Source organism: Schistocerca serialis, chromosome 3 (assembly GCF_023864345.2).
Source record: "Schistocerca serialis cubense isolate TAMUIC-IGC-003099 chromosome 3, iqSchSeri2.2, whole genome shotgun sequence".
Taxonomy (NCBI): Eukaryota; Metazoa; Arthropoda; class Insecta; order Orthoptera; family Acrididae; genus Schistocerca; species Schistocerca serialis.
In genome coordinates, this window is record NC_064640.1 from 48,415,425 (window position 1) to 48,438,579 (window position 23,155).

General features: G+C 40.8%; 1 protein-coding gene across 1 annotated transcript in view; it reads right to left on the reverse strand.

Moving 5' to 3' along the window:
• Positions 1 to 23,155, reverse strand: part of LOC126470674 (uncharacterized) — a 1,002,968-nt gene that overhangs the window by 163,195 nt on the left and 816,618 nt on the right. The window contains exon 9 of the mRNA XM_050098669.1: positions 11,513 to 11,755. Within this exon, the coding sequence (XP_049954626.1) occupies positions 11,513 to 11,755 (243 nt within the window). The remainder of the gene's footprint in view (positions 1 to 11,512; positions 11,756 to 23,155) is intronic.

Sequence of the window (23,155 nt, forward strand, 5' to 3'; positions counted from 1 at the left end):
AGGATTGCCCCCTCAAGAGTTCCCAAAAATTCGCTTGAGATTTCTATCGTGCGTCGTTCCATATATAATGCATTATTTCTTCCAGAGTTTTGTATATACGTTGTGTAATATTACTGCGCATAGCAGTTGAAATATTTCATTCTGAAGAAGCCATTTTTCATTTTATTCATGATACTGTGGCATCATCGTGATACATGAGAACAAATGTCTATCATTTACGAACTTACTTGGGCGGTAGATGACTCTTCACATGACGCCAGAGAGACGAGGTGCATCCTGTTGCTTACCCAGTGTGGTAGGAACCAGTAAAGCTACTGAATATTTACTGAGAACTACGCGGTTTCCTGTTGTCAGTGTAGTCTTACAATGTCACAAGGGGCACAGTTGAAGGAATTAATCATCTGAATTACAAAAGGTACAGCTCTGCATGCATAAAGAGAGATCTCCTTGCATCGGCATAGAATGTGTACGTGACGAGAGTAATCATTCCTATTTACGAAATTAATATAGCAGTATTTTAAAAATGCAAAAGCACCTACAGTTATAAGACTTGGAGTGAATATGCTAAGTCGTTTAGCAAGTTGCATAAACATGTCTTCAACAGGCTCAGTTCAATCAGCACAGATACATTGAGGAAATATATTTCTAATTAATTAAGAAGGAAAACGGAACAGAAAGTAATTTAGGTTTAATACGATTACAACAACCAAGTTTCACATCGTTGAAAAATAAAAACATTATTGCATTGCTCCAGTGCAGTGTTCATTTGCAGATTTGTGTTCTGTCTACTTTCATGGCTGGCACTAATACCGGTAACGCAGTTAACATATTTTGTGTTGTGCCTATCCTCATACTTCAGACTCATATTACTACTAACGACTTTTTGATTTCTCAAGCTAAATGTCACATTTGTGTATATCATTTGGTGATGTTGATCAAAATTGGTGTCTGGCAGTAAGCATATCTTACGATTCAGAAGACATTTCACTTTTATAGCGGTGGAGGTGAAAGCAATAAGTACTCAATAAAGATTGGCGAGGAGACAATTTTTCGACGATGTTTTCGAATATCTTGATTTTCTTCTGTGTTCAGTTTCAGTTAGTAAAATATTTCGTTTCATTCTCTAACGTCGTTAGCAATCCGACTCCTGACGTTGTGGTCAGCTGAATGCTCATTTCTTTCAGCTTTGGATGCAGAGTGACAGTACGCGGCGGAGAGGGCGTCACGATCCAGCCATTCAAGGTATTTTAACACAATACAAGTTTTCTTAGATGTTTATTATTTTATATCTGGTGCCTCATTTTACAGATAAGTGATAATCTTGCACAAAATTTTGCTATACTTTGTCTGTTAACGGGATATTAATGAGGAATTTTCTCAGTGGCTAAAAATTCATTGTACTACTCTCACGTTTTTAGAGGCCACATTATGATTGATGTCCTACGGATAGTTTTATGTGGTACAGAAAATGTAAGAAAGGGTGTAACAAAGCAGTAGACAATCTTTAGGTGTCATTTATTTCTTATTTCTTCTGACAATTTGCACATTATCATTCAGAACAATTACACTGAATAAAACAATAAACTCTTTCAAAACAGTTGTTTTTTAGTAGATATGAACAGTTACTTAACTTGAAAATTATACTTTTCTTAGAAAGTTGGTCGTGAATATCTTGTGTCTTGCAAATCATCTTTCAGACTCGGAGAGAGCTTAACATTTTTTAAACTGTTTAGTCTGTCTTGTTCTGGCTAGTCTCTTGACATATTCTTCCACAGAACCATGTGGCGAGGAAATATATTCGCTCGCATTTTGTATCTTCAGTGAATTCACAAAATCATATCTAACATAAGTAACCAAGTTAGTGTAAATAAGAATGATTCAGTTGCTCTGTCTTAGACCTCATGTTTTGTAAAGCTGCCTGATACTGTTACTGCTTTCCCTTCACTATTCGGTGGGAACAATGTGGAGAGTAATGAAACATCGCCAAGAAGACTTATCTGAAGTTTGTGTAGTTGATACCATGAACGACAGAACATCCTTACTGAGTGCTTTTCTCCAGTTTTAATAAATATATTAAATTACGTAAGCCCTCTGACGTTAATTAAAACTTCAGTGATGTGATTATTGGTTTGGCGGTTGTTTCGTGAATATTTCGCTAAACTCAGTATGGTTTTATAAGCTTTGTTATAGCCCAAAAGAGAGAGACTGAATCCATTAACCGCTTTTCTGCAGCGTTTGAAGAAAAGAAAATGTGAGTGTGGCAGTGACAGAATTGTCGGGCTGATTGTGATAAGCCTGTCTTTAGCATGTGTGACATAATTAGACATCTTGCAAAACAACTTTCCTTGAGAAATTTGACTCTAATTGATTAATTTGACTTGTATTAATATCGCATAACTTACACAATAAAATTCCTGATGAAATTTCATAAATGACAACAGAAATTTACTGGACAGTGATACTGTTCCCTCAGGCATACTATTTTTTAAATGATCTCTGAGGAAAAAAGCAGAATGTGAAAGTTGTAAGCGATGAGTTAAGAAGACTATGTTTGACTATTCACGTCCTCGATAAGACGTTTCTCCTTCTTTCTATGTGCGCTCAGATTCTGATTTTGAACTAATGATCGATTTGCGTTTTATAAGACATATACTTCCAGTTTTTGGAAATTTTAATAACTGATCATCCCTTAATTTATTATCTTGTGATCTGATGAATATTTTCCGCAGTGGATTTGTTTCCGAACTGTATGGTTCAAAAGGAAGGAAAAGTATGTTGTGCGTTGCAGTTATTTGTATTACGCAGCGAGTGTGTGAAGGGTAGAAAACAAACACTCATTAAACCTATCGGTATATGTGGAAGTGAAGTTACAACTGTGGCCTACGGAATCTAAAGAAAGTTATCTGTTGCATTATGATAAAAGCATTGCTTTAGTAGGTAGGAGAATTTTTAGATTCTCGTAAAATAACAAGTGAAGATAGTTCCATATTATTATTTTGCAATATTGAGCTATGAGCGCGTCCAAAGGGATCAGTTAAAGCATATGTCTGTATTTATTCCTCTCAAGTCTTAGTGGCACGAGTCTGAGGCGGGGGGCAACTTCTGTTTTCGTTATGATGTAACTTTATAGACTAGGTAGCTTCTTTTTTTAGATAATCCAGCACACTTTTTAGTGTCAGAAAGGTAAAGGCTCTGTCAGAATTAATTAAAGAGAAAACGAATGTCCATTAGAGGCAACGTACGAAATGGGTAAGAGCCTTATACCTAAAGTTATCAGTAACTGGAAGTTAGATTAGTTCTTTGGGGTGTTATTGGAGTCTCGGCAACTGTCAAGAGATGGAGACAATGTAATATTGTGAGGATATTTACCACGTTGGACCACATCTGCAATAATACTTTTGTCCCATAAGAGAGGAACAATTTGGCGCTGTAGTACGTGCAGTATCTCGGTTGCACGGCACTACGGCGGCCAAACTAGAGCGCCGGAAGGACCTCGCGAGATGAGCGCCTTTTTATTTCTCCGCAAACTTGCGATATCGTACGTGAAAGCCGGCTAACGACATCTGGGGCGTGGTTTTATTACGCGGCTACCTGCGAGCGCGGGCGCGAGCACAGGAAAAACATCTTATCGGGACGCGGGGGAGGCCGCGAGCCTTGAGTAAATATTCAGTAGCACAGGCAGCAGGCTCCTTACCTAAGGCGTCCAGCGGCGCGCCGGCGCAACTCTGCATCACTGCGTAAAACTCTCGTCTCCCTGTTGTTCCTCTCTTGTCACTTCAGTAGCATTCTTTCTGTAGTTAGTCCACAACGTCGGAGTTTCCTCCATCGAAAATGGACTAATGTACATAGTTTCGTGCAAAACTTTCCGCACGCTCCTCCGTATACAACTAGCTCACCAGCAACTGAATCAGATATCTCTTTGAAAGACGTTTATTTTGAAGTGATTTAAATTGCGCCTTTATCTGCTTAAGTAATCATACTTTGTTGCTAGAACTGCCTTTGTTATCCAAAAATATACGTGCTAGTTGGTGAACAGTGAAATTCAGCTTAAAAAAGGTCAGCCTTCTTCTGTATATAGTCAACTCTCCTCAGAAAAATATTATTGCTGTCCTTTCAGGGTAAAACAATATTCTGTTCTGCCTAGAGATATATTTTTCACATTTTTCTGCGGCTGCTACCACCGAGGAAAAGAGCCATCGTAATGGTCTGTGTGATGCCGACATTTTCTTGACTTTGAGCTGAAATTTCTCTTGAAGAATTTTTGCTGTTTTCTTCCATCTTTTAGTTTTCTTTATTTAGTAGAACATCCTCTCATTAGTGAAGAAGAGCCTAAATTTCGAAGCCTGCTACTGCACTTGCCGTTGGCCGAATAGCGTAGATCGACGACTAAACATCCCAACACCACAGCGTCTGCCATCACTCTCTTAATGTTCCTGGTATCGGCTTAGTGGCAGTTATGCTTAGTTCAGTCATGAAATCTCAGCAGTGCTATAAAATAACAAATGTGTAAACCTGCCCCTTAACTTCTTCCTCAACGGACGGAACTGCATTGGATTACCTAACTTCATAAAATAATGTTGTTGAATCGTTGCATGCCAGTTTCTAGAAGGGTGTCAAACATTTCTCTAAGTATCTGTTCACAGCTAAATCGACCTTCTTAACATTGCAATAAAATATAAACTATAAAAAATTTGTAAAATTCCTAGCAGTGCCACGACAGAGATGACATTCAATGTCTGTTTTTGTAAGATTACTTGCACGACATCGTTAAATTGAACAATAACTGTTCTTCCTAGTTTTTGTTCCTTCTAATGTAACAAACAGATCTTTTATTGAACTGAGAACTTCAAGTAATTCTGCTCACTCGATGAACTGATGTATTTGTGGGATGGCTTCAATTCAAAATTGCTGGAATCGTACTGATGAACCTTTATGTTGTTGTACGCTTTCTGATCCTACTACGATGCTGCCTTGTCAATCCCTTCATGCAACTGTGAGCTGCAGCCCTTGTAGTGGTACTTACCCCTTTCCAAACAAGGAGAACTTCTTTCCTTCATTTTGTACCATAACGTGAATCTGCGGAACCAAAGAAGTCTATATGAAACATAAATTGTGTATATTATGAAATATCTTCTTTCCTACATTAGAAATTGAAATCAGTCAACAAACCCTTTGTATCAGAAGAAACAGACATTTTGCTAGCATTCTGGACAGCCAGTTTTACAGCGGTCTCTGGAATGAAGTAATTAGAGTACTTTTTGGCTGGCTTCCAAGCAATAATGCAATAAACATTCGGCATGAACTTTCGTGTACACAAATACATATTTGAAGGTGGGATGGACCAAATGTTCATTACTGTTGAAACTTGTGGTGAGTTAAAACCGGTGAAGGCTAACCACTGTTGCTTATTTGGATGTAGGTGTAGGTTGTAAACACAGAACACATTGCGGATTTGTCTTAGAGGCTTAGGAATATTTCGAAGTTGTCAATGTTAACACACTACTGCAGTATTTTTATCTGGCTAAATAAGATTACGAGAAGATTGCGGTGTTTATAAACTAACAAGGTTCGCATGCAATATGGCTTTTTCAAATTGAATTTATACATGTACTTGAACAGCTATCTGAATGTTAAGCTGCAAAGGAAACTAAAGTTTAAACGAGACACGGAAATCGAGTCAGTAAATGGAGTTATGTGTGGGATGAAGGCGTACAGCTATCGGGCGGCATGGTGGTGGTGGTGGTTATTGGGATGTTGAAGGGGGACTAAACAGCGAAGGTCATCAGTCCCCCAGGGCGGCATGGGGTCATATATATAATACATGTAAGTTGTCCTTCCGAAGAGTCGTCAGGACGAGTTTCTCTGGTGTTTCGGCAGATATTTGTAGTTTTTGTAATGTGTGGCTGGAATAAGTTCAAACAAAATCTGCTAATCACGCCATGGGGTCATATATATAATACATGTAAGTTGTCCTTCCGAAGAGTCGTCAGGACGAGTTTCTCTGGTGTTTCGGCAGATATTTGTAGTTTTTGTAATGTGTGGCTGGAATAAGTTCAAACAAAATCTGCTAATCACGATTTTTATGCGACGCACAGTGTCAAAGAAAGTGTCGATTTGCTTCCCGTTAGAGACTAATTTTACGTGCGCATTCTGTAGAGCGGTCCCAGATTAGTCTATTGCAATGTTCATTTTAGCGATATGTGTTAACGACAACACTAAAACACGAAGAATAAGTAGTACTCCAGCAGCGACTCAGCAGAGTCCTGGCCCACCCAGACAGCAGCGTTGCTCAATCGCTGATGAAGTACTGGTTATTCTTCGTGTTTTACCGTGCCTGTTAATACATGTCAATGATACAAGTATCTCAGTAGACTATCTTGGAACCACTCCATCAATGGTTACGTAAAATACCACTTTCAAAAATAATTTTATTGGTAATGAGAAACAAACCGACGCTTTCCAATGACACTGAGCTTCGCATGAAAGACGTGATGAGCAGTATTTGTTTTGGGCTAACTCCAGAACACACTGAAAAAACTAAATTGCAAATATCTGCTATAAAAACAGAGAAATAGGTCCGGGTGACTATAAGGAGAGACAGCCAGTATATACTGCTTGACCAAAAAAGTGAAGCACCCAGAAGACACGGTCGGATGTCAATGTAACTTCGAACGCGTACACAACATCGGTTAGTATGTAAATGAGTAGAGCTGCAATTATATGTGACAGGTAGAACGGTCACCATATTAGACTAGTGTAGTTCGTGTTCAGTGTTGTTACCAGACCTGGTAGGGTGTACAAGGGGCGTGAACAGCGTCAGATGTTGAGTGATCACTGAAGGACATAGAAATGCTGCGTACACGCGTGAGACAGCGTTATCAGCAACTCAAAGAAATTTTAAGGAGTCTAATTGTGGGTCTCCATTTAGCCGGATGGTCCAGTCTTGCAATATCCAGGTTTGTGGTGCATTCGGATGTGACAGTGGGTCAACGATGGACTGCATGCGAACTTGAGGCCAGGTACACTCATCGTCAAGGTTTCAGTGACTACGTCTGACAAGCACAAGACAGGATCTGTGTAGTGAGCACCAAGCATATCATAATCCCTTCAAATATGCACCCACCATTCGAGAACAAATAACGGACTCCCTGCAACATTCCATGTCATCATGGACAAATCTTCTAAGACTTGCAGCAGCTAGACTAGTGAATTGCCGCCCTATGCGTAGTCTAGCATTAACACCATATCACACACCGGTGCGTCTTGAGTACTCCCGTGACTGGGAATTGTGGATTGCTGATGAAAGGCCTCGTGTTGTGTCTAGGCTGAATCACGGTTCTGCACTACCCCGGATGATCACTGTCGGCGACCAATGGAGCGATCTTTGGATAGGCACATAGTTGTTACTCCTGGCCCCATGATGTGGGAGCCACTGCCTCTGACTTCAGGTCACGATGACTCCACAATGGGACGTCACAGTCACCTAGCGTCCTCATGTGTTACCTCACATGCAACAACGTAGTGGTGCCATTTTTCGGCAGAAGAACACTCGTCGTACAAAAGGGTCGTGTCTCCACGACCTGTCTGCGTGATGTTCAGGTATTCACGTGGGCAGCAAGATCCCCAGACTTGCCCCAATAAAACTTGTATGAGACAAGCTCGGACGTCGATTCAGTCCTAAGCGAGTATCCAGAGTACCGAGGACCATTTATGACAGTGTGGGTCAGCGTGAATCTGGAGAGGATACAACGGCTTGATGACGACCTTAACAACCGGACTTGTCTGTGCATCCAAGTCAGAGGGTGTGCAACATCATACTGATAAATGGACTCATTCTGCCAAGTACTTCGTAAATTTGACGCAGTTTTGTAATCACCACAATAACGTCATATTCTCTCTCGAGCAGTGAAGTTTCATTTCGTTTCCATCTCTCCTCGTGGCTGCTTCTTTTCTGGGTATATTGACCAGTATACGGAAAGAAGGATGGTAAAGTAGACGGAATGAAGAGTTGAACTACCTGTGTGGAGAACAGGGCCTATGCGAATAATGCCAGAGTCGAGAATAGTGGAGAAAGGAAAATTCAGGAGGAAGAAGAGTAATAGGAAGGTCTAGGAAACGATGGAGAGAATGGGCAGAAGAAGGTCTAAACTGGCGGGGATCCGAAGACGGAAACGGATATCGGAGACTAGGGGAGAATGGAAGAACGTTGTATTGGCGTTCCGAGCCCTTCATGGATTGTAGCAATGAGCAGAAAGCAATCGAGCAAGTGTAGACGGTACCATCCGTCTCGCAGACGATTGATAGCTGCTGTTGTATAAATGGAATTAAATAATCTGTATGTGCACTTTATACAGAAATTCGAATAAAACTTGCAAATAAGACCGTCGACTTATACTGGCTGGTTATAATTAAACTGATGGTGTTCCGAGTACTGCGGTGCGGGCTGTATACATCGCAGGACACTGAAACATTGTACGTTTGTTCATTAATCGGTGCAGCCAAGGAATATGCTGAAAAAAATAGTAGTTCCACTTTTTGCCACGAGGTCAAAATATGGCGATGTAATCAGTCAGAATGCGGTGCCGTTGCAGGAAAAGGGGAGGAACGATCAAATACGTTATAACGGTGGTTCTGGCGTGTCCGAAGAAGCATCCCATCGTACTTCTAAACAACCAGGCATTGCAATTCGTATTTATCCGCCGACATCGGGCAAGCGACTTTCAATTAAAATGTCTCCCCAGTACAGGAATGTAGATAATGGATGTACGAGTGCAGGTTGTAGACACGTAGATAACAACATACGGAAGTCTGGGTCTGGCCGTGAGGCGTGTTCGGATAGCCTAATGATAAAATGACTGCTCGCGATAAGCGGGAAATTCGGGTTCCAATCACGGTTCAGCACCAATTATCATTCTCATCGTTCCGTTATACAGCTGATGATAATCCATATTCGCAACTGCGAATAAATTTCACGTTTTCAGTAAGGTTTCCCGACTCAGCAGCATGTTGTCTGCAACCATCAGACGGCATGATCGATAGTCGCTCGCAAAATAACACGTGTAATCAGAGCGATATGTCATTATATTCTTTCCGGACCAGGAAGACTGCGGATACATCCCTGATAGACACGATCTTTCATATCTCCCTACAGCCAGAAGTCAGATACGTGGAAGGCCACAAATCTTGAAATTGCCTAGAGATGATGCCGTCGTTACCGAAGGTTCCTAGAAGCAAATCATTTATCTGGCAAGCGACGTGTGTTGTCGGCGCATCTTCCATGAAAACAGTGGTACGGATACAGTTATGTTCTTGCAATGCTGGAATTACGCGTTGCACAAGGAGGTCCTTATAACGCGCCGATATCGCTAGACACCTACCAGCCCTGCGAGGTATCACTTCCTCAAAGACAAACGGACCGATAATGAAGGAGCTTTTGAAACCACACCGCACACCCACATGTGCTGAGTGCAGTGGATTTTCTTGCACAACGTGTGGCGGAGTAGAACTCCATATGTGGTAGTTCTTGCATTCACGGCACCGTGCAGAGTAAAATGTGCCTCGTCCATCCAAAGAATATTTCCCAGCCACATGTTATCTACTTACACACGTGCCAAAAACTGAAGGGCAAAATCGCAGTGTTTTAGCCTACCTCGGGACTTCATTTGGTGCACATTATGAATCTTATAGGGGTGCGAGTGTAAACTGCGCGAGAAAATATTTTGAACAGGGGAGAGACAATTCGCGTGACACAGTTCGAACAGTGGCTGTAGAATCTGAGGCATGTGCTGCACGTAGCTACGGCAACTTCTTCGACAACTGGCATGGGAATGGGGTGCCTCTCTCTTGCTGTTGCACAACCTAATTTGCCTGTTTCTCAAATTTCTTCATCGTACTCTTTAGCCGTTTATTGACATGTGGCCTATTTGCAACCGCGATATTCCCGCAATGCAGTGCTGTTATTGTTGCCGTTCTGACTAAAAACTTTACCAGTAGCGAACGGTCTTCCTTCTCAAAGCCATTGCATTTGATACGGAAAACTTCCACCTTCTTCATCCTTCACTCCAACAGTCACTTCACAACAGAAAACAGCCATCGTTGCTAAGCGACAAATAGCATACTGACGTCAAAACAAGAAGCATTTCCCATTCTGATAGAGAGCCTGTATAGGGAGAGAGTGGCCATAGGTGAAGTTGCCCGTGATTGGTTGATTAGCTATGGCAGAAAAATGGCGCCAAACGTCTCTCGCGCTTCCTATGTTCGCCGTGCTTTTGAGTTGAATTGAAGTTCAGAGGACTTTTGGAAACGATTAAAAGGTATTTGAATTATTGAGAGACTTGTTATGCGTTGTGCATGCATGTTAGATTTAGTTGTATATTGTTTTTAGTACGTAATTAGCATTTGTGATCTTAAATACGAGTTTTGTGATGAAGTCGGTAGGCCTACATGTTTGAAGTAAACACGTTAGTAATTGTACAGTATTGTTTTTGACATCTGTAATTCGTTCTGCAGACGTTCATAAACGATGCCAGGTTGTGCTGCATTTGGTTGCTCCAATAGAGGAGAAGGTGGATTTCGCATGTTAGCGTTTCCATGCAATGAAGAAAGACGAAAGCAGTTGGCAGTCGCAGTCAACAGGGCTGAAATAAATCAAACAGGAGGCTTGTGGAAACCAACCAAGTAGTCTTATCTATGCGAAGTAAGTCGTTTTTGCTTTTTACTACATATAAAACAACTTGCAATATACATAGTTAAATTTGAAAACAGATCTGTCAATTGGCTGTGTGAAAATTATTACAACACATTATTCTTATAAACAAAGGCATTTAACTAGTGATTTCGCCATATTGTCTTGTGGTTTTGATTCGGTGAGTGTGTACTCCACTACACCACTACTGGCCATTCAAAAGTCCCGCCCGCAGTTTGGCAGAAAAATGGCCGCCGTATCGTCCGGTTGGCCACTCTCTCCTTATACAAGCTCTCTACATTCTGATTGCTTACAGCGCCACATTTTCACCTGGTGGCAGTAAGTGCAACTGTTATTTTCCTTTCAGTATTCTCCGCGAGTGCACCGAGCAGCAAGAATTCGAGCGAGCATAACTGCCGTGTTTCAGCGTCCTGCGATGTATACAGCCCGCGCTGTAACACTGGGAACACCGTCATTTTAGTTATAACCATCTGATATGTACAACTCATTCCCTTCACTATTAAGCTAAGCACTACATGATCTAGAATACAGTTTGGCGGTCATAGTAGTAGGAACCCTACAGTGGACAAATTAGCTGAACACAAGAACAGTTTTAAAACTTCGCTATCCAATTTTAACAGGGCGCAATAATGAAAACAAATATTGAATTAGCGAGTCTTTATCGCCAAAAGTTTTTCAAAGAATGGTCAAATAATATATGTGGAACTGAGGGGTGACAATAGAAATGAGAGTGGACGATTTCTCGAAAGCAGCAATCGTCTGTCGGAGGGGAGTGAAAGAGTAGTAGTGGCGAGAAGGGGGACTCACGCGGAGGTAGGGTCGTCGAGGTGGAGGCGGTGCTGGAGGCGGGCGTCGGCGTCGGCGTGGAGGCGGCGGCGGCGGCCGGCGTGCTGGGCGGCGGCGCAGACGCAGGGGCGGGCGCGGGGGCGGGCGCGGGGGCGGCGCTGGCGGGCGGCGGGCCGGCGGCGGCCGTGGCGGCGCTCGTGGGCGCCGGCGTCGTCGCCACGCTGTCGCTCAGCCGCTTCGTGTGGAAGTCCTTCTGCGACTCCACTGCAACCACACACCACTCTCAGCTCCAACCCAGGGACGAGGTGTATTGTGGGGCGTCAGAACGTCTGGGATAGTTACGTGGAGTCGGTACAGTCAAGCTGGACATTTCTAGATATCCGACGAAGCCAAATTGTAGGCAACTGCCTATGTGGTGCATTCGTGGCAACAGTTGTAAGTCTACCGTGGCTGTCTACAGCGGTCGTGTGCAGTCATATGATGTTGTACAAGGCTCACATGAAAATTTCGTCATGAAACAGTACAGTGGAAGGTTAACATTTACTTAATGATCAAGCGATGTGGCTCACACTTTAAGGAAAAAAGATTAGCATCGTATAACGAATCAGTTTAGGAGAGCATTTTGATCCACTACTGACGGCATTATTCCCAGCGTAGAACTGCATTATGCGAGATTATAATGATTGCCGTCGTATGTAAGGAAACGCCAAACATTTTTTCGATGATCAGCAGACCGAAATGAAACGTCTCCCCTTGCTTCCACAACCGCCAGATTTAAATATTATTGAGCGATTGCTGTATGTATTGGAAAACACTTAATATCTCGTTCTTCTGACATCCCGCGAGGAAAACTGGCCCCCATGAGCATGCGGTTGTAAGGGAACGTAACTAACAAGGGGAGACCACGACGTTTGGAACGCGAATTTACCGCAAACTTCGTACATTCGTAGTACTCCATTAGGACAACAAAATGTGTAAGCAGTAGCGCGTACTTCTCAAGCGTTATTGAGAAAATCGCAAGACAATTTCGGTCGTCCAATATATACCTGTGCGTGGTCATTTTTATCAAGAACCGGCGGCAGCCGACTGGGTAGCGTTCAAGCCCCGTAACTATTGGGTCGTTGGATCGAGTCAAGTTCGTCAGTTTTTTTTATTTTGAACACAGTAATTTTCTTTACTATTTATATTACAATTGATATAACGGGAAAAATATGTGTAATCGAATGAACTTTTATTAAATTTACAATGTCATTTGGCAGCCTACAAACTTTTATTATCACAAATAATATAATTTACTATCCACTAGTAAACGACCAAACGCATAAAGTGATACTGAAAATGTATACTTGTCCGTGTCTTCAAAATTGTTCGTATTTAATCGAAAGAGAACGATAAATTGCTTCTCGCGAAGACGCAATTAAAATACAGTCGATACTGCATGACCAATTAGCAGCGGCGATATTTAAGGAAATGCTGCGTTATGCATGGTTTGCTTCCAAATTATCGTCTGAAAGAGAGGTTTTTGAAAATGTTAACGCGGTTAGTTTCCCCATGAAAAACCTCAAAAGACCTTGTATATGCGGAAACATAGCATGTATTCAGTGCAGCTGGTGCCGTTTAACTTCATGTTTTCCATGTTTTTACGAAAAACGCCATCCTGCAACTTGTCCTCGTAATGTCGGAAGCGACGATTAATTGTACATCTTTCGAAAGCCGTCTGTGCCGCTCATAAAGTTGGAGGTAACAAGTCGCTACGGGCTCCTTCCAGGTATGAGGGATTTCTCAAATCACGGACAAGCATACATTTTCAGTATCACTTTATGCGTTTGCTCGTTTACTAGTCGATAGTTATGAATATTATATAATTTGTGATAATAAAAATTTGTAGACTGCCAAATAACATTGTAAATTTAATAAAAGTTCATCCGATTACACGTATTTTTCCCATTATATCAACTGTAATTAAATAGTAAAGAAAATGACTATGTTGAAAATAAAGAAAAACTTACGAACGGGACTCGATCCAGCGACCCAACGATTACGGGGCTTCAACGCTAACTACTTGGCTGCCGCCGCTTCATGGTAAAAATGGCGCACAGGTATATATTGGATGATTGATATTATCTTGCGATTTTCTCAATAACGCTTGAGAAGTATGCGCTTCTGCTTACACGTTTTGTTGTCCTAATGGAGTAGTACGAGTGTACGAAGTTTGCAGTAAATCCGCGTCCCAAACGTCGTGGCCTCCCCTTGGAAGTTAAAACTATATTGAAGCGTGACTGTCTCTTTCTTTTAGCTTGTCTAGTAGCTTACATAGGCGCGGCACGTAAATTACATCGTTCGAGAGAAGAACAGCGGCAGGCACAGTGCACCGAAATGTGGAAACTTAACTGACCAATATCGTTAGTTACATTACGTTTCGTCATCTAAGAACATGCTATGAACTGAAATACAGAATTTCCGGAAATTATCGTTAAACCCTTCTAAGACTTGTATAGGGGAATGAGTACATAATACTTTGAAAAGGAACCGATAGCCGGAAACGTACCGTTTCGATTTCTACGATGGTTTCAATTTAAATGTGAAACGCGTCCACATCTGCTGAGGGAAAGCGAGAAGTCTCAGAGTCGTTTGTCCCGGTATGCAATAGGGTAGACTGGGAGACGTGCCACTGAATAACGGTCAGAAAAAGTGGTTTCTACATGATGGTCTACCAACTCACTACTAACGTGCGCTTCGGAGACATCTCGAGAGACAATACGGTGAAAAATGGATGGGCCGAGGTGGTCCAACAGCGTGGCCGCCGCGATCATTGGATTTAACTCCTGCAGAATGCTTCTTGTGGGGTTGTATGCAAAGTTCAGTTTACAAGATTCCTCTAGAGAGATCTGCTGGCACGCGTTCTTGCCGCTGTACTGTAAACTGAAGAGACACCAGGTGGGATGGAGAGTGTGTACTTCAACACACTTCGTAAGTACAGTGTCTGTAACAACGCTGGTGGTCGTCACATCGAGCCGCTGTTGTAATGCATCAGTTTTGTTCTTTGCGTGCAGTATTCTGGGTTCTTTCTCGTTTTGGAGTAATGTAAACACGTAATATTTAAATGTCAATACAGACAAATGTGCTTGAGTGATAAATTGATGGTTCGTTATATTTCCTTTCGAATTGTTACCTAATAACTGCACTGCGTCGTACGTAATTCAATACCTCAAACAGAAGTAGATGAGTTAAACATATGAACCGAAACCGTTGTAGATCGGAAACGGTACGTTCCCGGACATGGGTTGCTGTTAAAAATGTTACGTACTCACTCCCCTCTACAAATCCTAGAAGATTGTAGCGGAAATTCGCCAACACCCTGTGTAACTAGATTTCTCGAAAGATTCAAACTTTTTTCCAAAAGTTTGTACTGTACGTGAATTAATCTTCACGGTTTTTACACACAGTACAGCACAAACCAGGGCGGAACTTTACTGGAAGGATTGGGGTACCTAGATTTTGGAAGGGCTTCCGCGTCGTGACACAATGCCGAATAAGAACAAAGTCATAAGGGTATGGAGTAAATTGACTCAATTTTCTGGAAGAGTTCTTGACAAATATCTTGAAAGAAATTAGTTTCCTGCGTTGGTTGTTTTCTATATCCATTTTATTTTTATTTTGTGTACTGTAACGTTTTGGCAGTATAGCCATTTTGAAGCAAAATGTTTAACCCATTAAAACACATGTATTTTATGTCACAACACATAATTTCACTACCAGTGCGTCGTTGGCGGAGTTTCCCATCTGTATCCATAATATCTGGTTCTGTACAAACAGCAGCACACAGCTATGGCATTTACGAGTGTAAGGCAGTACTGAACGGTGTGCAATGACACATCGCGGCAGATAAGTCAGTGCAGGAAACTAATTTCTTTCAATAAGCTTATCATGGCTATGGACCTTTCTGCATCTAAAATACTGACAAACTGGAGCCAGTAAATTATTCAGTACAGAGAATGTTCTTTAGGAACAAAGGTAATATCGCGAGTGACCCATTGTAATGTGATCGGACCTCTCTTGTTCTTTATATATGTCGGGTGTTTCTAAATTTTCATTTGACATTTTGAGAGTTTTTAGTGATAACGAGCAGGTATAATTAACTGGTAAAAATATTCGTAAATGTACTCTTTCCGTGGTACGGAGCAAGAATGGAAAATAATGCTTTGCATTCTACCACTTCTGCTGGGTGAAAGAGCGATAGTAATTTATTGTAACTTCAGTACTTTTTGCATTGTCAAGTAACTGAAATCGTGACTCTACCTAATACTAAAGCACAAAACGACTGCTCAATGCTCGTGTGTTGCTTTACACTCTCAGCCGTTCTTTTTCCGCTCAAGGAACGCATCCCTCTCCGCGTCTTTACACTGGTTGCCATTTGGCATTGTTATGTCAGCATTTCTTACAGTAGTATTCATTACAGAACGTCCGTGTGGTTTTCTTACGATGTTGTTGTGAACAGAAAATCTTCCCAGCGAATTGAATGCTCAATCAAATTTCGGGCTTGCAGCCGATCGTCTTTAATTCATCGCACGATATTTCCACTGGGCACCTGCTAGACGACGCCCGAAATTTGTTTGAATACTGTGTTGTTTACAGGGACGCGTCATTCTCAAGAATCTACTAGAAAATTCAGGGTTACTTGAAAATATAGTAAGTTTTGAACTCTTCGTTGGTGGTTTGCAGCTCAACTCAGTTTCGTAAGCTACAGATCTGCGCGTAAAATGACAAAGTGGTGTGATATCTAACAAACATTTCAAATCAGTTTTCGGAAGTTAAAATTGAGTATTTCGATTAATTAGAGTATTCTGAGAAAGTGAAGTGATCCAGAAAGCATACAAAGCTCCTACAAGGCTTATCTGTTGTACTGCTCGGGAGCTTGTGTTCCTTATCAGATCGGATTTAAGAAGCATATAAAAGGAATGCTAAATATGTGACTGGTCGATTCAGGTAGTGCGAGAAGGCTGCATTTATTCTGACATTCCACACGGAAAGAGGCTATTATATTATTGTGAAGTTTTTTTTAGGAAGTATTGCAAGCCAGTATAATAAACAGTATGAAAAAAGGTTCTGCTATATCCGTCATATATTTCATAAAGGTAGATGTGGCTTGCTGACTTCTCATTACCTTCGGACACGGGAAGATTGCAAGGAAATACAAAATTCCTGTTAAGAAAGTAGGAATTTGATGAAAGACTGACAGACTTTACCTTATGCGAGGAATGAACATTTCACATTAAAGCAAAAATATTCACGAGTAATTAATAAGTGGTAGCCAAAAACTGTGCGCAGCTTTAACATACATCCTTGAGCACCAAAAAGTAAGGTAACAAGAAATTTCATATTTATAGCTGCCTGATGTTTCATATGGTTGGGGATACAAGCGCTCGCTGAAGCAAACTAATTAATAAGTGGTAGCCAAAAACTGTGCGCAGCTTTAACATACATCCTTGAGCACCAAAAAGTAAGGTAACAAGAAATTTCATATTTATAGCTGCCTGATGTTTCATATGGTTGGGGATACAAGCGCTCGCTGAAGCAAACTGAGTAAATTACTGCCAGAGTTCAATGGCTATTTATAAATTATGTGAGTTGCTATCAAAACATCAGATACTTTCCACTGACGGTCAGTTAACCTGTGTACCATTGTAGGCATGATTAGAGATTGTAATGCCCTTACATTATTTTTTATAATATACTAAAAATACTTATACTCCTCGTCTTAAAGCTTTTTAGAGTAAAACTGGTACAAATGGAAAAACATTTTATTTACTGTGCTATATTTTGAATAAGTTTTTGGTACGGCACTCATTGCAGACAAAGTAAAACATATATTTTGTTATAAAACAAGGTATACGAGGAATTAAAACAAAATTAATACGAACAGCTTAAAACCAATAGGTCAAGAGCTAATAAAATAAACATTCTAAAACGGAAATATACTTGCGTGGTTGCAACATATAGGAGCGTTTAATCATAGTCACTATCTATAATTTCTGCACAGTCAATGTCTATAGAATCATAATCATTGCTTGAAGAATGTCCTTTTTGGGCAACACTCGTGATGCTGTATCACTGTGTTGCGCATTTTTCGGTCTTCCTCGTCCCCTTCTTTGACAACATCTCCTTCTTTCTCCTCTCCCTCTTCATACAGCAACTGCTGTCTGGGAATGGGAAATATTGCAATGAAACTCATGATAAAGTGGAGAGATTTTGTTATTTATTTCCTAAAAATTTTTACACTTCTCACATTTTGTTTGAAACTCATCTTGATGCAAAGACAGCAGAAGATGTATTGGTGAAGGCCTAATATTGCACTTCATAAAATCCGCTTCTATGAACACAAGATCAAGGTTTAGTGAATACTTGAACTGCTTTGTTAGAGGATTTTCTTTGCTGATGCAGATGCACCTGATACTCTTCCACTGTGTTTTGTTTCCTTCTACGTCCTTAGCAACTTTTTTCTTTGCTATGACATCCATGGCTTCAATTGAAAGAAAGTATTAAATATCGCTGTACATACTCTTAAAAGCATACACATTAGGCTATTGCTGTAGTTTTAAAAAAATGAGAACTTGTAACTTCATTATAGACAGCAGCAATTCTCCTTCTCTCTGTCGTTTCACTTGTACTCGTTGTGTTGAAAGCGCAGACCAGGCATTGGTTTGGAGCTTAAGCTTTATCATCACAAACTGCAGCTATACCCAAGAAATCGCTTGTCCTTCTTTTACTCAGAATATATCAACACTTTAGCTCACAAAATGTGTATTTAGATCATCTTATTGCGAAATTTCACTTCAACCACTTGCATTCTCAACTCTTCAATTATGATAAAGATGATTATTTTCGTGATTAGAGGATAAGATGGTACACTATTTCCATTTCTACAAAGAAGTCTGCATTTATTAATGATCGAATTATAAGCCCACTCGTGGCTCGTATTTTTTATGGTGTTCCGCGATTTACTCATCATACACTACTGGCCATAAAAATTTCTACACCATGAAGATGACGTGCCACAGACGCGAAATTTAACCGACAGGAAGAAGATGCAAATGATTTGCTTTTCAGAGCATTCACATAAGGTTGGCGCCGGTGGGGACACCTACAACGTGCTGACATGAGGAAACTTTCCAACCGATTTCTCATACACCAACAGCAGTTGACCGGCGTTGCCTGGTGAAACGTTGTTGTGATGCCTCGTGTAAGGAGGAGAAACGCGTACCATCACGTTTCCGACTTTGATAAAGGTCGGATTGCAGCCTATCGCGATTACGGTTTATCGTATCGCGACATTGCTGCTCGCGTTGGTCGAGATCCAATGACTGTTAGCAGAATATGGAATCGGTGGGTTCAGGAGGGTAATACGGAACGCCGTGCTGGATCCCAACTGCCTCGTATCACTAGCAGTCGAGATGACAGGCATCTTATACGCATGGCTGTAGCGGATCGTGGAGCCACGTCTCGATCCCTGAGTCAACAGATGGGGACGTTTGCAAGACAACAACCATCTGCACGAACAGTTCGACGACGTTTCCAGCAGCATTTACTATCAGCTCAGAGACCATGGCTGCGGTTACCCTTGACGCTGTATCACAGACAGGAGCGCCTGCGATGGTGTACTCAACGACGAACTTGGGTGCACGAATGGCAAAACGTCATTTTTTCGGATGGATCCAGGTTCTGTTTAGAGCATCATGATGGTCGCATCCGTGTTTGGCGACATCGCGGTGAACGCACATTGGAAGCGTGTATTCTTCATCGCTTACTGGCGTATCACCCGGCGTGATGGTATGGTTACACGTCTCGGTCACCTCTTGTTCGCAATGACGGCACTTTGAACAGTGGACGTTACATTTCAGATGTGTTACGACCCGTGGCTCTACCCATTATTCGATCCTTGCGAAACCCTACATTTCAGCAGGATAACCCACTACCGCGTGTTGGAGGTCCTGTACGGACCTTTCTGCATACAGAAAATGTTCGACTGCTGCCCTGGCCAGCACATTCTCCAGATCTCTCACCAATTGAAAACGACTGGTCAATGGTGATCGAGCAACTGGTTCGTCACAATACGGCAGTCACTACTCTTGATGAACTGTGGTATCGTGTTGAAGCTGCATGGGCAGCTGTACCTGTACACGCCATCCAAGCTCTGTTTGACTCAATGCCCAGGCGTATCAAGGCGGTTATTACGGCCAGAGGTGGTTGTTCTGGGTACTGATTTCTCAGTGGATTTGGCGGGTATGATTCGCGGATACATAATGTTATTCTCTTTGAGGAGTTTGACTGGTTGCGATGGCGTCCTTTTGCGGCCATTTTGAAACGTATTGTGGAAGGTAGGCCAGTCACTGTAAATGTGAAGAATAAAGCTGGTCTAACTATAACACATCGTGGACTTGTAATATTCGTGTCTAATGAGTTCAATATTGGAGACGAAGCATTAATATCCCGTCTTCGCGTTGTTCACGCCGATTGTCATATTCTTCATTGTTTGAATGTGAAATAGGAGATGGCGTCGGACAATTCGGACATGGACGAGGAGGCGGAAGCCATATATGTTTCGTCGGACGAAGATGAGGAGCCGGTATCGCACCCAAATTCCGTGAAAATGTAATCACATGTCAGTTCTAGTATAATATATTTGTTTAATGAATACCCGTTTATCATCTGCATTTCTTCTTGGTGTAGCAATTTTAATGGCCAGTAGTGTATTTGTCAGACGCTCTGTCTAGCCTGAAACGTAGAATGAAAAACGGACCCATAGAATTCATTCGCGATATGAAGGCTACTGTTTTCCGAGAGCCTGCCTTAGCGTGGTGTATCTGTCACGTCACTAATAATGTCATGTGAACTAAAATGAGTTTGTCAAAAACTTGTAAAGGTGCGCTTTGAGGTGGCATTTCAATCAAATCTGCATTTTATGTAAATACGTTTGTATCTGCTCGATAAATAGTCCAGTTTTTTTTAAAACACCTTAAAGCAGAACAGGGTCATGGTCATGCCAGGCAAGCTCAGGAACTTCAAATTACTACCATGTTATTATAACGGGATAGGTAATACGCGGTTGAGTTCAAGTTTAAACTAGCAAACTCCACAAGAGTAACGATAGTTGTTCACCCGCTGTCTGACCACGGTGGATGATTGAAAATGAAAAACGTAGCACCCTTAAGTTCAGAGACATGTCTAAACACGAAAGTGAGCCTTATTAATGATAACAGCATACAATATTTTAACAACGATTAGTGCTAGAGCTATGAGAAGGCTTTTACTGATAGAGATCAATGTGTCAAATTCAGTGCATTTCTTTACAATATTCTATTAATATATGAAAGTAGCTTTCTTAAAAATTTCCAAATAGTTCATTCAGAGGGCAGTAAAAAACCTTAGGTAATGGGTTGAAATATATTATTTAATGATAAGTGAAATTTTTGTAACTGTCAGCACAAGAAGATTTCTTGCATTAGTCGCTTACTGCAAAAAATTGTGCAGTACATCCAGAAAAATTTTTTACAATAGAAATAAATATGTACATCAAGCTCGAATTTATTAATGTTGATGATATGATGAAAATAACAGAGTATTGTGAAATTACAGCTAGTGCCCAACACAGTATCACAAATAAACTGAATCAATGCTCATCCACAAGTTGGAATATAACTATTTCCTAACTGTCTAGTGAAAATTGTAAAAAAAATTGGAAATTTGTGGTAAGATCTTGTGGGACCAAATTGCTGAGGTCATCTGTCCCTAAGCTTACACAACTTAATCTAACTTAAACTAACTTACGCTAAGGACAACACACACACCCATGCCCTTGGGGGGAGCCCGTGGGGGGAGCCGGGCGGACCGTGGCAAGACGATGTGACCGCAAGGCTCTCCCGCGCATAGAGTCAAATACATTTGAGGAACCAGGGATGTAATTGAAAACAGCATTCCACAAAAACTCAGTCGACTGGGAATAGCAATGACATACTTTTCTGAATATAAGAAAATTTTATGAATTTTTGTTCGGTCTTAATGTCGTTGGTGACAACTAATAGATCGTTAAAATAAGGAATTTTTCCAGACTGAGTGGATTATGCGACTGCTAAACGATTTTATATGTTATGTGATGGTGAAGAAGTTAATAACCCTTAAAAGTCACATTTTTCCAGAATATTCGAAAAGATTATTTGGGGGATATTAGTGTCACATTTCAGGAGTTGGGTGTCGTACTTTGGTATCTACAATGTGACCTGACTGCGACTGCCACTTATACATCTACTCGCCTAAAATAAAAAGCCTTTACTAACATAATGTCGCCAATTGTCTTTCAGTAATCATTCAAAAACAGTTTATTGTGTGTATCACGTTATTCTCTCAGGAAAGCTTAACTTTTAGAATGAATGGTTTGACGAAAAGAGGCGTCAATAATACTTAGCAAAATTTATGCTAAAAGTAGTGTTCAATAATTCGAACAAGACAGGGAGGAAATAGAATATTAGTGACTGGGAAGATATCACAACTGAAGTCTCCCAGAGTATAATTTTGGAACTTGGAAAGACGTAGTAAATGCTTACTGGCAAATGGACTCACCCTTAATCGTGAAAATAACATAATATATGCAGTTCTGCACGACAAATGGCGTAACACAATTACACATGCACGGTATGTATAGAAGTTAGTGAACAGGTCACAAAATTTGCAAACGTTGGGGTTTACTTCTTGATGAAAGTCTTAAGTGGAAGAAACACATAAATTAACATTTTCACCATCAGAATTCAGCTGTATTTGTTCTTAGAGCCATCAATAGCACCTGGAACAAACACAAAAACATATTAACATAGTTGTGGGTATTCTACACTAATTAAAGACTTCGAATATAGCATTTCGGTATAATAAACGACTTAGAACTTAATTTTTGTACAAAAACGATAGCGAAATATTATTTGGTCTTCATTCCCAGTCACCTCGTAGGCGCGTCTGTAAGGAGTTTATTATTCTGAAAACACCATCAAACGTATATATTCATTGTATGTAACTTATCACAATTTGAAAAGAATGATAAAGACCATAGCGAAAGCAGTAGGTGAAAAAAGTCCTTCATTAGACATCAAAAAATTTGCAGCGAGGCAAGGTCTGTAATACACGGTCTCAAAAAAATTTCAGTTAGTTATTCAATAACATAAAATGATTGACAGGTACCAAGGCAAAGTTTAAACTGAAATTGTTTGATAATATCTAAATATCCAGCATATAGACACACACACACCAACACACACACACAAGCAAATCATGTATACATTCAATGATAACTAACTCACTACACACCGTTTCGATATAGGCCTATAATCCGAAATAAAATGAACAAACAACAAGTCAAAACGACTTTTTTGTTTTCTCAGTTTCTAATAGGAGAAATATCCAGGAAAACTCAACATAGTTCTTCATATTATTCCTCTACGTACATACTACGTTCTGTGGCACAGTGAACCTTGTACCACTACTAGTTATTCCCTTTCCTGTCTCGCAAACTGAACGAGGGAAAACGACTGTCTGTACGCTTCCGTACGAGCTTTAATTTCACTTATCTTGTTTTCGCGGCCGTTACGTGAGATATATGTTGATGGCAGTACGACCGTTCTG